The 12,893-nt window shown below is 46.0% G+C and overlaps 1 protein-coding gene across 8 annotated transcripts in view; it reads right to left on the bottom strand.

Moving 5' to 3' along the window:
* Positions 1 to 1,752: 1,752 nt before the first annotated feature.
* The window catches only part of PITPNM2 (phosphatidylinositol transfer protein membrane associated 2), a 226,410-nt gene continuing 215,269 nt past the window's right edge, over positions 1,753 to 12,893 (bottom strand). For all 8 annotated transcript variants that reach the window (XM_060785502.2, XM_060785507.2, XM_060785506.2 and 5 more), the window contains 5 exons: positions 11,191 to 11,339; positions 9,953 to 10,102; positions 9,616 to 9,799; positions 8,039 to 8,167; positions 1,753 to 7,030 (listed from right to left, as the gene is read on the bottom strand). In XM_060785502.2, the coding sequence (XP_060641485.2) occupies positions 6,692 to 7,030; positions 8,039 to 8,167; positions 9,616 to 9,799; positions 9,953 to 10,102; positions 11,191 to 11,339 (951 nt within the window). In that variant the 3' untranslated portion in view covers positions 1,753 to 6,691. The remainder of the gene's footprint in view (positions 7,031 to 8,038; positions 8,168 to 9,615; positions 9,800 to 9,952; positions 10,103 to 11,190; positions 11,340 to 12,893) is intronic.

The raw sequence follows: 12,893 nt of genomic DNA, 5'->3' as shown, positions 1-12,893 counted from the left end.
GGGTCTTTTCTTCTTTCCCCAGTATTTATTTGGAGAGGTTGATGATCTGTCCTCTTAAAGAGACACCTTACATAAGCGGTGGGAGCAGCTGTTCCCAAGTCCTGCCTTGGCAATCAGGCACAGGGGCAGAAATGTAATTTGCGTCCTGTGCTTTTAATTAGCTCCCCATTGTTGAACAATAATGCACCTGGGATTTGGCAGTCGGCGCAAAGCAGGACCACAAACGTCGTGAAGTATTTACAAAATGCTAGAAGGGAACAATTGACTGTAGGAAGGTTGCAAAAACACACAGCTTTCATGGCTTAAGTTTGGATTGATTGTGCTCTTAGACGTCTGTGGCTTCCTTTTCAAAATCAGAAGTTCTTTTCAAGCCATTCAGACCCATTCAGATAACAAATGCTGCAAATATGCGGTCTCTCTTCAATTGTGAGACGCACCTTTTTCCTATGCAGACAGATCTGAAAATGAGGCGAGTCTTAGATTCTCAGGGGTATTGTATGTATTTTTGTTGGTGGTGGCAGTCCTGAAATTTGGGTGCGTCTTCCAACTGAAGAAACACATTATTGTATTAAAACAACCTTCCTTGCCCATCAGCTTTATGAGCATCAGGGAATCATCTGTTCCTTATGGAACACTGTAAAGCGAAAGATTTGGTCCTCTATCAGTGGACATGTAGCTTGAAAAAGGCATATGGATGATGTTCTGCATGCGCATGGGATCCTTATGGCACTGGGAAGACCTACTGAACCAAGGAGGAGGCCAAGAACACCCCTGCTTGATTCATTTTGTCAATAAGTGAGTAAATGTGATATGAGATCAAACTGTTGATGTTTTTTCTTGTTCTGAGTGAGTCACAGCCAGAACCTATTTGTTTTCTGTGTCTCAACGACTCTGTGGGATAGATACATCTGAGAAGTTGCGACCTGTCCAAAGTAAGACTGTGAGCTAAAGGGAGGTTTGACCCAGAGTTCTGTATTAACCTATTGCTCTCCCTTCTTGGGCACAACACTAGCAGTAGCTTTCCCCCCAGTGGCACAGTGGTGACAATGGAAGCTGCCTACCTCTGGCTTCTTTGAGAGCTACTGGTCCCCTTGTCCTCCTTGCCACCACCACCTATTTGAGTGTATAGTGTTCCCTCACTTATTGCGGGTGTTAAGTTCCAGGGTCACCCACAAAAAGTGAAAATCCGCGAAGTAGGGATGCTATATATGTATATCGCATTCCGAGGGTGAGAAGGGCAGAAGCAAGGAGAGATTTAAAGGCATTGCGCACTTTTTTTTTGCTAGCTATCTCTGCTTTGCTTTGTAGTCTCTCTTGACTGGCTGCGTCTCTCCTGAGGGGGAGGGTGAAACCCCCTTCCCCACTCCATCGTTGCCAGGAGGCGGGATTAGAACGCTGCTCTGGGCAACGACAACCATTCATAAACTGGGAGGCAAAAACCCGCAAAACAGCGAGACCGCAAAAAGTGAAGCGAGGGAACACTATAGTTACATGGGGCCAAAAGACCTGATTAACTCCTAATTCCAAGTTGTTTTGCATGTTAGTTGGTTGCTTGGTCACTCAGTAATATGAAGCCATGCTGAAGTCACCAGTTTTTGTATGTCTGGGGACCCCCTACATCCATTGCTGCGATGTCCTCCAGCTTGTGATTCTCCAAAGGATCTGACTAAAGGATCCTGGAGAGAAGTACCTCAAATCCCCATAATGCTACATGCTACCAATGTCTTTCAAAGAAGCAGAGACACAAAAGAGCACCTTCCCATTTTTTTTTATTCGGTGTTAACATACAAGTGATAACCATATACAAAGCACACCCAGGCTGCAATACAAGGCGGCAGTAACAGCAAAGGAGAAGGATGGGTTGTTACGTACAAGAGTCAGGAGATTGACAGTAACATGCACACAATCACAGTAATGAAAAGATGAAACAACAGGCCCAGATGGGAGTTGGGCCTTGCAGTTGTGCCTTTCTACATTGAACGGTCTTAAATATTTCAATCTGCTTTCCCCCCTCCATTGTTTCCCACCTCTGTTCCAAAAAGAGAACACTCTCAAGAGACAAACATTTGAACAGTCAGGGAGGAAAGGCGCCTGGGGGCTGAAGGAGACAACAACGTAAGGCTTTTGGACGGGAACGGGAAATTGCAGCAATGGGAGAGATACCTGAACGAGAAGGATTGCTCTGGTGACAGGAGCATGGGACAAAATGCTCCAGGTGAGCAGCAGTTTCACTTGAAATCTTTTTAGCAGCTGACATTCTTTGACCTAGGTTTAGGACATTGTAAACATTTTTTTCAAAATTAAAGATTTTTGAATGTTTTGTTTGTGTGTGTGTCAAAGGATGTGAAAATTAATAGGAAACAATCTTGTTTCGTGCAGAAAGACGGCCTCTTTCCCATCAAGCTTGCCTCACTGATTGAGTCCGCACCACCTTCCACTGAGGAAGCTGGGGGGGGGCTTCCCATCCGGGGTCAGTCCTGACCTCCATTTTGGCAGTTGTGTGCCCTCAGGTCATGCGCTGGAGCCAGACTAGATCCCAACTGCCCGTCTAAATACACTTTGCAGAGAACACATCCTACTGAGCTCAACTTCCTCCTGTTTGCATTGTGGGGATTCCTGTTCAGCACCAAAGTGGCCATCTCAAATACACTTCTGAGGGAATATAAGCCCCACTGAAGCAGAACCTCCAAGTGAATAGAAACAAGAGTGTGCTGAAAGAATTCCATCCAGTGAGAACAAGCTATGTGCTTACGTGTTGCTTTTTCAGATTGTTAATTGAGAGCGTTGTCCCATAAGAAATGCTTAGCTTGGGGTGATAGTAGTGAGTGAAATCTAACTCAATTCCCCATCCACCTCAGTGGGCATAGGCTCACTCTTCCCCTGCAGCTGCAAGGGAGAGAGCCTTGCCAAGTTGACTGTGCAACATAGGAACAAGGAGCCAAAAGGTGTGCTCTGTATACAGGGATATAAATTATGACCGTATCCCATGTGAGAGCTTGATGAAAGTTTAGCTATTTGGAAATGTTTCTGCAAGACCACCTTCCTCTGCAAAGATCCCAACCCAAAGACAAATGGTAAGTTGATGTCTGAGGTCTGAAGAAAATGTTAACATAAGAAAGCCCCAAACCCATGACAATTCTAATAAGTCTACAAATTGGGCTAAAACGGTGTCACTTCAATAAATGAGGCAAATCACACAAATCGCTCACAAATGCATAAAGAGTTGGCTATAGGAGAGAAGGAGGCAAAGCACAACATTTCACATCTTTCTGCACTGATGGCCCTGCAGAGCCCCCCTTGACTTTTCAAGCCCCAGAGGGCTTTGCATTTGCTCTGGATTTCCAATGAGAGCCAAGATTCCTAGGATGCTGTGCCATCATGGCAGCTTATAGCAATAGACATTGTTTCCCCTTGACAACAAATATGGCTACGTCACACGACGGTGTAAGTGCTTCTCGACGTTGGCAAGGGGAAAGTTTCCATTCTCGACTACTTCTTGCCTCAAATGCCACGTCACTTGCCACTGAAGCGCTGCTCTCCAATTGCATTACACACACACACACACAAACACACACACACACACACAAGCTAGCCTACTTTCAAACTGGCCTATTGCTACTGTTTGAATGTAAATAAGTAAGAAATTGCATTTCAAAGCCCAGAATAATATAATGCACGGTAGAATGCTACACAAAATCCATAGACCAGCATGACAGCGTTGGGAGGGACTTGTAAAAAGCACCAAGCCAGTGCTTCCTCCCATTTTCTCTCATGATGTACCGCACCACCTAGCACTGTCACAATAGCACAGAAAAGTGCGGGAGATTTTTGCCCGCTGAGAAAACAAACATGGAGAACGTCTGGGAGATATCAAAGCCTGGCCATGGTTTCGGATGTGCATGGGATTAACTGTCCCTCGTATGAACTACTGGTTTCTAATGGGGTTGGATGAGAGGCAGTTAGAAAGCTGCACGTAGCATCCACTGACAGTCCTGTCAGGTCCATAAAAATACGATTTTGTATGCAAGGCCTGAAACCAAAAGGTAGGGTAAGAAAGCTGAAATTTGACATAGTAAGCCCTAAAGGGTTTTGCCCCTCCAGAGACATTTTTAGAAGACTAAATAATGCACTTCCGTAATCTGTAGCCCCACTTCCTCCCCACCCCTCCCTGTTGCCCATTGCTTTATACTACACACATGCGTACGCACGCACACGCACACACACACAAATACACAAAGTGGAATTTCATCCGAAATTGGAAAAAAATGTACAAGTCACATTTGGTTCATTGGTAATGTTGAAAGGATAGGCTGAATTAGTGAAAGTCCTTTCTAGATTGTGTCACCATCTTTGTCTCTTGTGAGGATGAATTGGAACAGGATGATCCAGACCTGTGTGGCCCTATGGCCTAGACTGAGCTATACGGCCAAGAGCTACACTACAGTCCATGTCAATCCCCTCCCTTTGCAAAGAACTAGGTTCCGTGAGCAGAAAGGGAAGCTAGTTTTGTTTTAAATAGTTAAAAAAACTGCTAGTTTCTCCTTGTCAACTGTATCCAACACTAGTGGCTTAGACCTGTGCAGTATGGCTACCTAAACTGCTGACGTATGTTGTGAGCTTCATCTCAAAAGAAGAGCTCTTCCCGTGGGAAAAAAAGACATTGGCTTCTTTAGAGAACCACGTTCTTCTAGGCAGAGCCCACGGTTGTATTTGGTGTCGAAACCGAAGTAGCAAACCAGTGTGGGTGTGTTTCCCACAAACATCTGGATGAATTGTAAAAGCCTCGTTGTGATTCAGTAGAGGCCTCATTCACAGTGCTACGAGTCTTGGTATTGAAAAGAAAACAAAAAGGGAAGGAAACGCAACGTTTGGTCTGGAAAAGGAAATCATCTGGACGTATAAGAGCTTATAAAGTCGAGGGCGGTCACAAACGGGCGAGGAGAGGGCACACTGAACCAAGGAGGGCACCCTGAACCAATGCAGAAACCTCCAGGAACTAAAGGCCAGATGGGGCCGTGCCAGCCTTTGGCGAGCAGGTCTTCCCTTGTCCAAAGAGAATGGCATTTTGGGAAGGACTGGCCCTTAGCAACCAAAGGAAATTCTGGTTCTGGACATCGGGTTGGGGGCGGATTCAGGAGATGTCCCAGACCCTTCCTTGGAGGCACTTTCCCCCTCAAAGCCCATCCTCTTGTGCGGTTTCTCCAGTTTGAAAGTGGCTAACGGAGGGCATTGTAAAGCAAGAGCATCCTTGACATTGGGAATAGGGTTAGCAGGGAGAAGAGACAACAGAGCTGCTTCTTCCAAAGACCTTTCTTCCTTTACACCAGATTGTTCAAGCTTGAAATCCCTCAGAGATACTCAAGGTGTGCCCTCCTCCTCCTCCTGAAAATGTGCTTGGACACAACTTGGGCCCATCCATCGCCTGTGCGCTTCTTTCTTCCGTTGTGTTTGGGTAGACCTACCCTCCGCTTGATAACACTGATCTCTCGTGCACGAAATAAATAGGGTGCAGCTTCATCAAAATATTAGGCATTCTAAAAAGTTTTCAGTGCAAAACAAATAAAAACAATGAGGTTTTACAGTTGCATTAACTACAGTTAAAAAAAGAAAGCACGTTTACATCCTCTGTCAAAAGCTGCTACCAAAAAGTTGGAAAGAAGGAATGACTCCTATCTTGTGGGAGAAGAGGCAGAAAAGAACTAGGCAGAGAAGAGGGGGGAAGGAATTTGGACCGAGCTTTTTTTTCCTTTTTTTTTAGGCTGAGTAATGTCCCTATTAGATTTCCCTCCAGATGCTTGAAACGATACTGTAGGTATATCCAAAAAAAGGCTAGTGTTGGTTAGTAATGTCTGCGAAATTATCCAAATCCTCACCCCCTCTCCATCTACTGATGGGCAAAGTTCTTTGGCAGCTCAAGTGACATCTCTTTTTTACAATTAGTGCAATCTACCAGCCACCAAAATCCTCCTGTCATTCTTTTTCTTTCTATTACAAAATATTTTCTAGGTGGTTTTTGGAAAAGGACAATGGTAGTGAGCTTCTACAGACTGTCAATCTGATCCGATGATCAGAGTGACAGCCTGAATGTAACCCGTGGCTAAGGATTGGCCATGTTATGACTTGGCCCCATAGTTGGGTAGAGGGCAGCTCCAAGCTCCCTTTTCTGGACTGAAGGCCTTATTTCCAGATTCTGCAAATGACATGATTTTAATTTGTCGTGAAGTGGCAGCATCTGGCATTTCCCAATGGGGTTACAGAGCGAACTACAGAGCCATCCACCGGCTCCATGGGGCACCACGGTCCCCACCTCCTCGCCCCAAGCTGCATCTTGGATGGCTAAGAAGCGGAGGAGGCACATATTTACAATCGCTAGACCTGGATAAAGAGAGGAGTGGGGGAGGCGGCAAGGAGATGCGCCCGGAGGCTCTTTCAACACTCATGTTCCTTCTCCTGAAATTGTGGGAGTCGGTTTCCTTTCTGTAGCGCTCTGTAACCCCACTTGCCGAGGCCAGCGGTTTCTGTGTGAGAAAAAACAAAACATTGCTTGGTCTTCCCCTTGCAGTGGTTGCTGCCTTGATGGCAATGAGTAGCACCATATATTTCCCCATTTTTCCCACACCGCAGGCCTCGGCTACTTCACTCCTTCCACTTAACTGCCACGGGACATCCCCAGCCGCCTTCTTGAATGGCTCTACTTTGGTCCCAAAGCCCCAGGTTCGGGTCTGGAGGCTGCACTCCGCCCCCAGCATCCTGTGGCAAGGCTCAGGCTTCTTTGGCTGCGTTCCCGCTCCCGGGTGCTCTCCAACTGGCTCAGTGGTTGCTCCGGCCTGTGACTGGCGCTCCCGCCAGCCACAGTGGGCTGAGATGAGATGGTGCGCAGCAGGTGGTTCCTCTTGCGCAGGAATTCCGTCTGGCCGGGGAGGCCAAAGCTGCCTTTCCGAAGGGCCATCCGGGTGGTGTTCTTTGCCGGCCGGGAGCGATGGGTGTACTCCAACTGGGCCAGGTGGGCAGCGTATCCCTCGGTAATGAACTGCAAGTTAAACAAAAAACATGAACTAGTAAGGCCACACCTTTGGAAGCAAGTCATTGAAATGTATTTGCCATGATCATTACCACACATTAAGAAATCTTGGGAAGTGGCAGGGTAGCTACAAAATCCTCACCACTTGACTGAACAGGAGAAACAACTGGTTTTCTCCTTTATAAGTATGCCATTCAGCAAACACCCAATGTTAACCCAAGTGAATGCCTTCTGGGTTGCTGTAAGTTTTTTCGGGCTGTATGGCTATGTTCCAGAAGCATTCTCTCTCAACAGAATTTCAACAGAAAGGAAAGGAAGAAACCATGAAAATGAACAACATCTGGCTGCCAGTATTAAAAATAACTCTAAAATCAAAATAATAAATAAAGACAGGGCGCTTCAGACAAGAAACAATCTGGGACAACTAATCACCTCTCAACAAAGGATTACCCCAGGCAATAAGAAGCCACACCTTGAAAACTGCTGGGCCATTCAATGCTAATCAAGGTGGCCAATTGAAACATTCACATCAGCCTCCAGCAGACGGAAGTTCTTTCTCCCACCCAGGACATTCCACAGATATATGGACCCCATTTTCCTGGTTTTCAACGGACCTCATGGCCTCTGGGGATGCCTACCATAGATGCAGGCAAAATGTCAGGAGAGAATGCTTCTGGAACATGGCCATACAGCCCAAAAACTTACAGCAACCCATGAAAGCCTTCGACAACACATTGAATGCTTTTTTTGCTAGTCATGTGGATGCTACTGCTGCAAAGTGGTGAAGACACATTGTTTGGCATCCAGTGACAAATATATCTATTGGGAAACCTAGCATGCTTCCTCATTTGAGCTTCATTACAATATTCAGAAAAAAATCACTGTAGTCACCTAGACTTCGATGGCCTACTGCTTCTTATACCACCCATTTTATTCCAGGCCTTCAAAAGCACCCCCCTCTCTCTTCAGCTCCTTCAAACCTCTCCTTGAGGTGGCTTCAAAGGCGGCAATCCTTACCTGGCAATGGTTCTGTAACTTCTTGCTTGGTCGCCCAACGATGAAGATCTGATGAGGCGGCAAGTTGATGGAGGTATAGACTGAGACGTCCTTGGTGGATCCGTAGGCTGCATGGATTTTCATATCAAGCTGGGGAAAGACAATGCATTTGTATGCAAGGTTTATAGAACAGACACAGTAGTGCTATTGAGATGTGACTCCCAATTCAAGGCAACCCCATCCTAATGTTTTATGGGCAAGACATCTTCAGCAAGGTGTTGTGCCATTGCCTTCCTCAAAGGCTGGGAGAGTGTGACTTTCCCATAGTCACCCACTGTGTTCCCATGGCCGAGTGGAGTTTTGAACCCTGCTCTCCAGGAGGAGTCCTAGACCAGCAAACTATACCAAGCCGGATCTCACTTTTGCCAGAGTTTTTAGGAGGACTTTGACTTGCATGCTTTTCCCAAATTTGTCTTGTCCTCTATACCTCAAAGGCAGCAGATCCCATCTGATCTTGGAAGCTAAGCAGGCTCAACCCTGGTTAGTATTTGGATGGGAAACGACCAATGGGTTGTTGTAGGTTTTTCGGGCTATATGGCCATGTTCTAGAAGCATTCTCTCCTGGCGTTTTGCCTGCATCTATGGCAGGCATCCTCAGAGGTTGTGAGGATGCCTGCCATAGATGCAGGTGAAATGTCAGGAGAGAATGCTGCTAGAACATGACCATACAGCTCGAAAAACCTACAACAACCCAGTAATTCTGGCCATGAAAGCCTTTGACAAAACTAATCATGAATTCCAAGTATTGTGGGATACATTACAGAGGAAGGAACGTAACTACCTCTGAGTTTCCCTTTCATAAGAAAACCCTTTGAAGAAATTCAGAGAGTCACAATAAGTTGACAGAAGACTTGAAAGCACATGCATGCGCATGCAAAGGTAGAAACTGTGCAGCCCATGGGTGACATGGCACCTTTTGGAGTGTTCAATGATACCGTTGAGATCCCCTTTAGTGCCCCTCCAAGGCTCTGGTACTACTCCCATTTTTTAACCTCCAAAAGTATGTTTTTGGTTCACCTCTGCAGGATAAATATCCCTTTGCAGGGCCATATCACAGAATCCTAGAGTTGAAATTTCGAGTCTGCATGGGCCATCCAGTCCAAACCCCTTTCTGCCATGCAGGAAAAGCACCATCAAAGCACCCCTGAGAGATGGCCAGCCTCTGTTTAAAAGCCTCCAAGCTGTTTCCAGGCGTTCCCAACATTGAAATAGCCCAGGAGCTGACAGGAAGTGACACGTTATGCTCGGTCCACCTAAATGTCCATTAGGACGATCCCTGAGCCTTCCAGCAGTTCAGAGGGGCTGCACACTAGACAGCATGGCCCTCGGGCTCAAAAGCTTACTTCCTAAAAGGAAGGTATAGCATTTTAAGAAAGGGATAGTGCTCACCATAAGCATGCCTAAACAGGGATATATAGACATTTCCAATAGAAACACCATGCCAATGGGGGTTGGGATGCAAGCAGGCCCTAAATATGCTGAGAGCGAGATCTGGCTTCATCTGCCTGAACTCAAGTCTGCCCTCCTCCTTTACTTACATCTGCAATGAGAGACTTCAGAAAGTTGGTCTTGTGCCGCAAGGGGTCATGAACCAGGCCCTCGCAGAAGGACACGATCCCATGGGGGAAATTGTGCTGAGCTAGCCAGGCCACCACCCGCTGCTTCTGCATGTCAGGGCGGCCCGTGACATAGATGATGAGGTAGCCAAGGTCTTGCCAGTGCCTGAGAAGGGAAAGGGAAAGAAGCAAAGGGATGAGAAATCAACATGGAAACACAAACAAACAGCAGCGCCCCAGCCCTTTCATGTGGAGACAAAAGCCTGCCGGGCACATCTCTGTATTTCAATAGCTCTATGAAGTCTGGGAATCCTCGTACCGTACGACGTCCACCGCTCCAGCTCGGACTTTGGGATCACTGCCCATGATGGAGACGCTGGCCGCAAAGGAGCCATCAATGCTGAACACCACAAATTCAGTCCCTCGGGGCAAAACGGTGATGTAGCTGTCGGCAAATGTGTGGTCACCCCTGAATGGCAAGGAAAGGAGATGATGATGATGATAATAATAATAATAATAATAATAACATATTCTGCTCTTCTTCCCAAGGGGACTCAGAGCAAATTACAGCATATAAACAGACACAGGCTAACATTCTAATGCCTTGTTACAATGAAATAGAATGAAACACAAATACACAAAGGCAATGGCTTCTCCTTTTTCATTTCTGGCTATGGAGGTGGTGCTCATCTTCAGCTCTGAGGGAGGTGCTCATCTCCATTTCCAAGCTGAGAAGCCTGAGTTGTTCATAGACACCTCCTGGTCATGTGGCCGGCATGACTGCATGGAGCGTCTTTTTCCCTTCCCACCAGAGCAGTGCCTATAGTTCTACTCACATTTGCATATTTTAGAACTGCTAGGTTGGCAGGAGCTAGGGCTAACAGCGGGAGCTCACTCTGTACCATAGATTCAAACTTCAGGTCAGCAGTTCAGCACCACTGTGCCACCGCGGAGACCTCAAGTTGGGCTCCATTTCAGAAGAGAAAAAGTCTCTTGGGGAACAAGACTCCCTAGCAGTAGATGAGGGCTACAAAACATTCACTCTCCATGGTGAATGCTCTTTTGAGACAAACTCTGCTGAAACATCAAAACACCTGTCCAGTGCACCATCCAGAACAGGTTGCTTCGGCAGGGCACAAAAAGCAACTTTTGGGGGTGAAAAAAGCAAGGGAATAGAAAACACTATCTTAAGAAAGACTAAACGACCATCGGAAAGAAGAAGGAGGTCAACAACTTGTTTTTTGTTTTTTTCTTTTTCTCTCTTTCTTCCTACTTTATTATATATGATATTGTTTTCCCACTTTCAATGTTACAATATCCATTTTCTTAAACAAAACCCTAATAAAATATATTATTTAAAAAAGCAAGGGAATTTTGGGGATTCTAGGAACTACAGTCCAAAAAGTTAACTGTTCCAAGCTCTTTCTCTACTTGACACGGTAATGGCAAAAAATAAAAATGGGTGAAGGAACCAGGCACACGGTTTTCCCAACTCAAAAGTGAAAAATGGAATACATGGTTTTTCTAAAAGGCAAAACCCCCTGCCGTAGAACGTACCTCACCACCATTTTGACGGGATACACGCCGATGCCCAGCTTCCGATTCTCAGGGAGAGTGTAGGAAACCCTGCCACTGCTGTTGGTGATCTCTGTGTTAAAGTAAACCCAGTCTCCTGTGGGGGGCTGTCTCATAATATGAATATCCACCTGGGACAGAAAAGGAGTTTGGAGGAAGAAATCAGGACCCTCAGGAATCATGCCGTTTGCAAGCCATCGAGCAATACTTCTTCCAAAGCTTGGAAAAACAGGTTTACTTTTGGAAAAACAAGACAGAGTTCCCTAGTTGTTCCGATTGGGGGTTCTGGTGTTTGAAGTCCAAAAACATAGCTTTTGAAAACGAGAATCCCCTCTCCTTTCCTAGTCCGAAGACATCCATACCTCACTAGTCTCATTATAATTGACAGCTCTTGATTCTTTTCCAATGATCTGGATTCCTGCTGCTTAAATCTGATAATGTTGATCAACAAATTAGCTTTAAACAGCCATTTGGTACAGATCTCATTCTAAATTCCGCTCAACCCAACATTCAAGTACATTCCAAATGAGACACTCCCAATTTATACTGCGACATAAAAACTACCATATATACTCAAATATAAGCTGAGTTTTTCAGCCCTATTTTTTGGGTGAAAAAGCCTCCCTCGGCTTCTATTCGAGTCACACTCTGCTGTCCATGGAGGAAGAGAAGGGGGAGGATGAGCGGCGGCTGCAACACCGGAGCCTCCAGGAGAGCCCGGGGCCTCTGTGTTCAGCCTTTAGGCTAGGCCGCCTTTGGCCAAGGGAAGTGGCTGGCGAGCATGCTCCCCACTGCCGCCGCTTCTAGCAAGGCGGCCTCCAGGTCTGTCTTCAGTCTCCGGGAGGGGTGTGGTGTGGGTCAGACGCTCCATTGGGCCCCAGTTAGGGCCAGGAAGGAAATAGGTAGCATGTGGAAGGAGGCTAGAGGCAGCCTTGCTGGAAGTGGCGGCAGTGACGGATGCACTCACCAGCCGCTTCACTCAGTCGGAGGTGGCATCGCTAGAAGAGAGGCCAGATGAAACTGATTGAGGCTTACTCTGGCCTTTGCAGCAATCTCTGGGCACAGAGGAGGCAGCAGGCGCAGTGGAGGAGGACCTCCACTCATAGCAACCTGCCTGCCTGCTTGACTTCTGGGGCCAGGAGGTGAAAACTATTTATTATTATTATTATTATTATTATTAGTAGTAGTAGAAGTAGTTTTAGTATTGTTGTTGTTGAGGCTGGGTGGCCATCTGTCAGGGGTGCTTTGATTGTGCTTTTGGTGCATGAAGGTAGAAGGGGGTTGGACTAGATGGCCCAAGGGGTATCTTGCACTCCTCTTCTTCTTCTTCTTCTTCTTCTTCTTCTTCTTCTTCTTCTTCTTATTATTATTATTATTATTATTATTATTATTATTATTATTGAGGCTGGGTGAATATGGTGAATATTCAAAAACATTTAACCTACTGATGCCTCAATTAATGTAATTTTATTGGTATCTATTGTTATTTTTATTTTTGAAATTTACCAGTCGCTGCTGCATTTCCCACCCTTGGCTTATACTTGAGTCAATAAGTTTTCCCAGTTTTTTGTGGTAAAATTAGGTGCCTCGGCTATTTTTGGGTCGGCTCATACTCAAGTATATACAGTACTTAGAAATTATACAGTGCATATACAATGGGTGTTCTCCTCTCTTTATTGACCCAA

The sequence above is a fragment of the Anolis sagrei genome, chromosome X (assembly GCF_037176765.1).
Source record: "Anolis sagrei isolate rAnoSag1 chromosome X, rAnoSag1.mat, whole genome shotgun sequence".
NCBI lineage: Eukaryota > Metazoa > Chordata > Lepidosauria > Squamata > Dactyloidae > Anolis > Anolis sagrei.
This window is presented reverse-complemented; position numbering and strand designations above follow the sequence as displayed.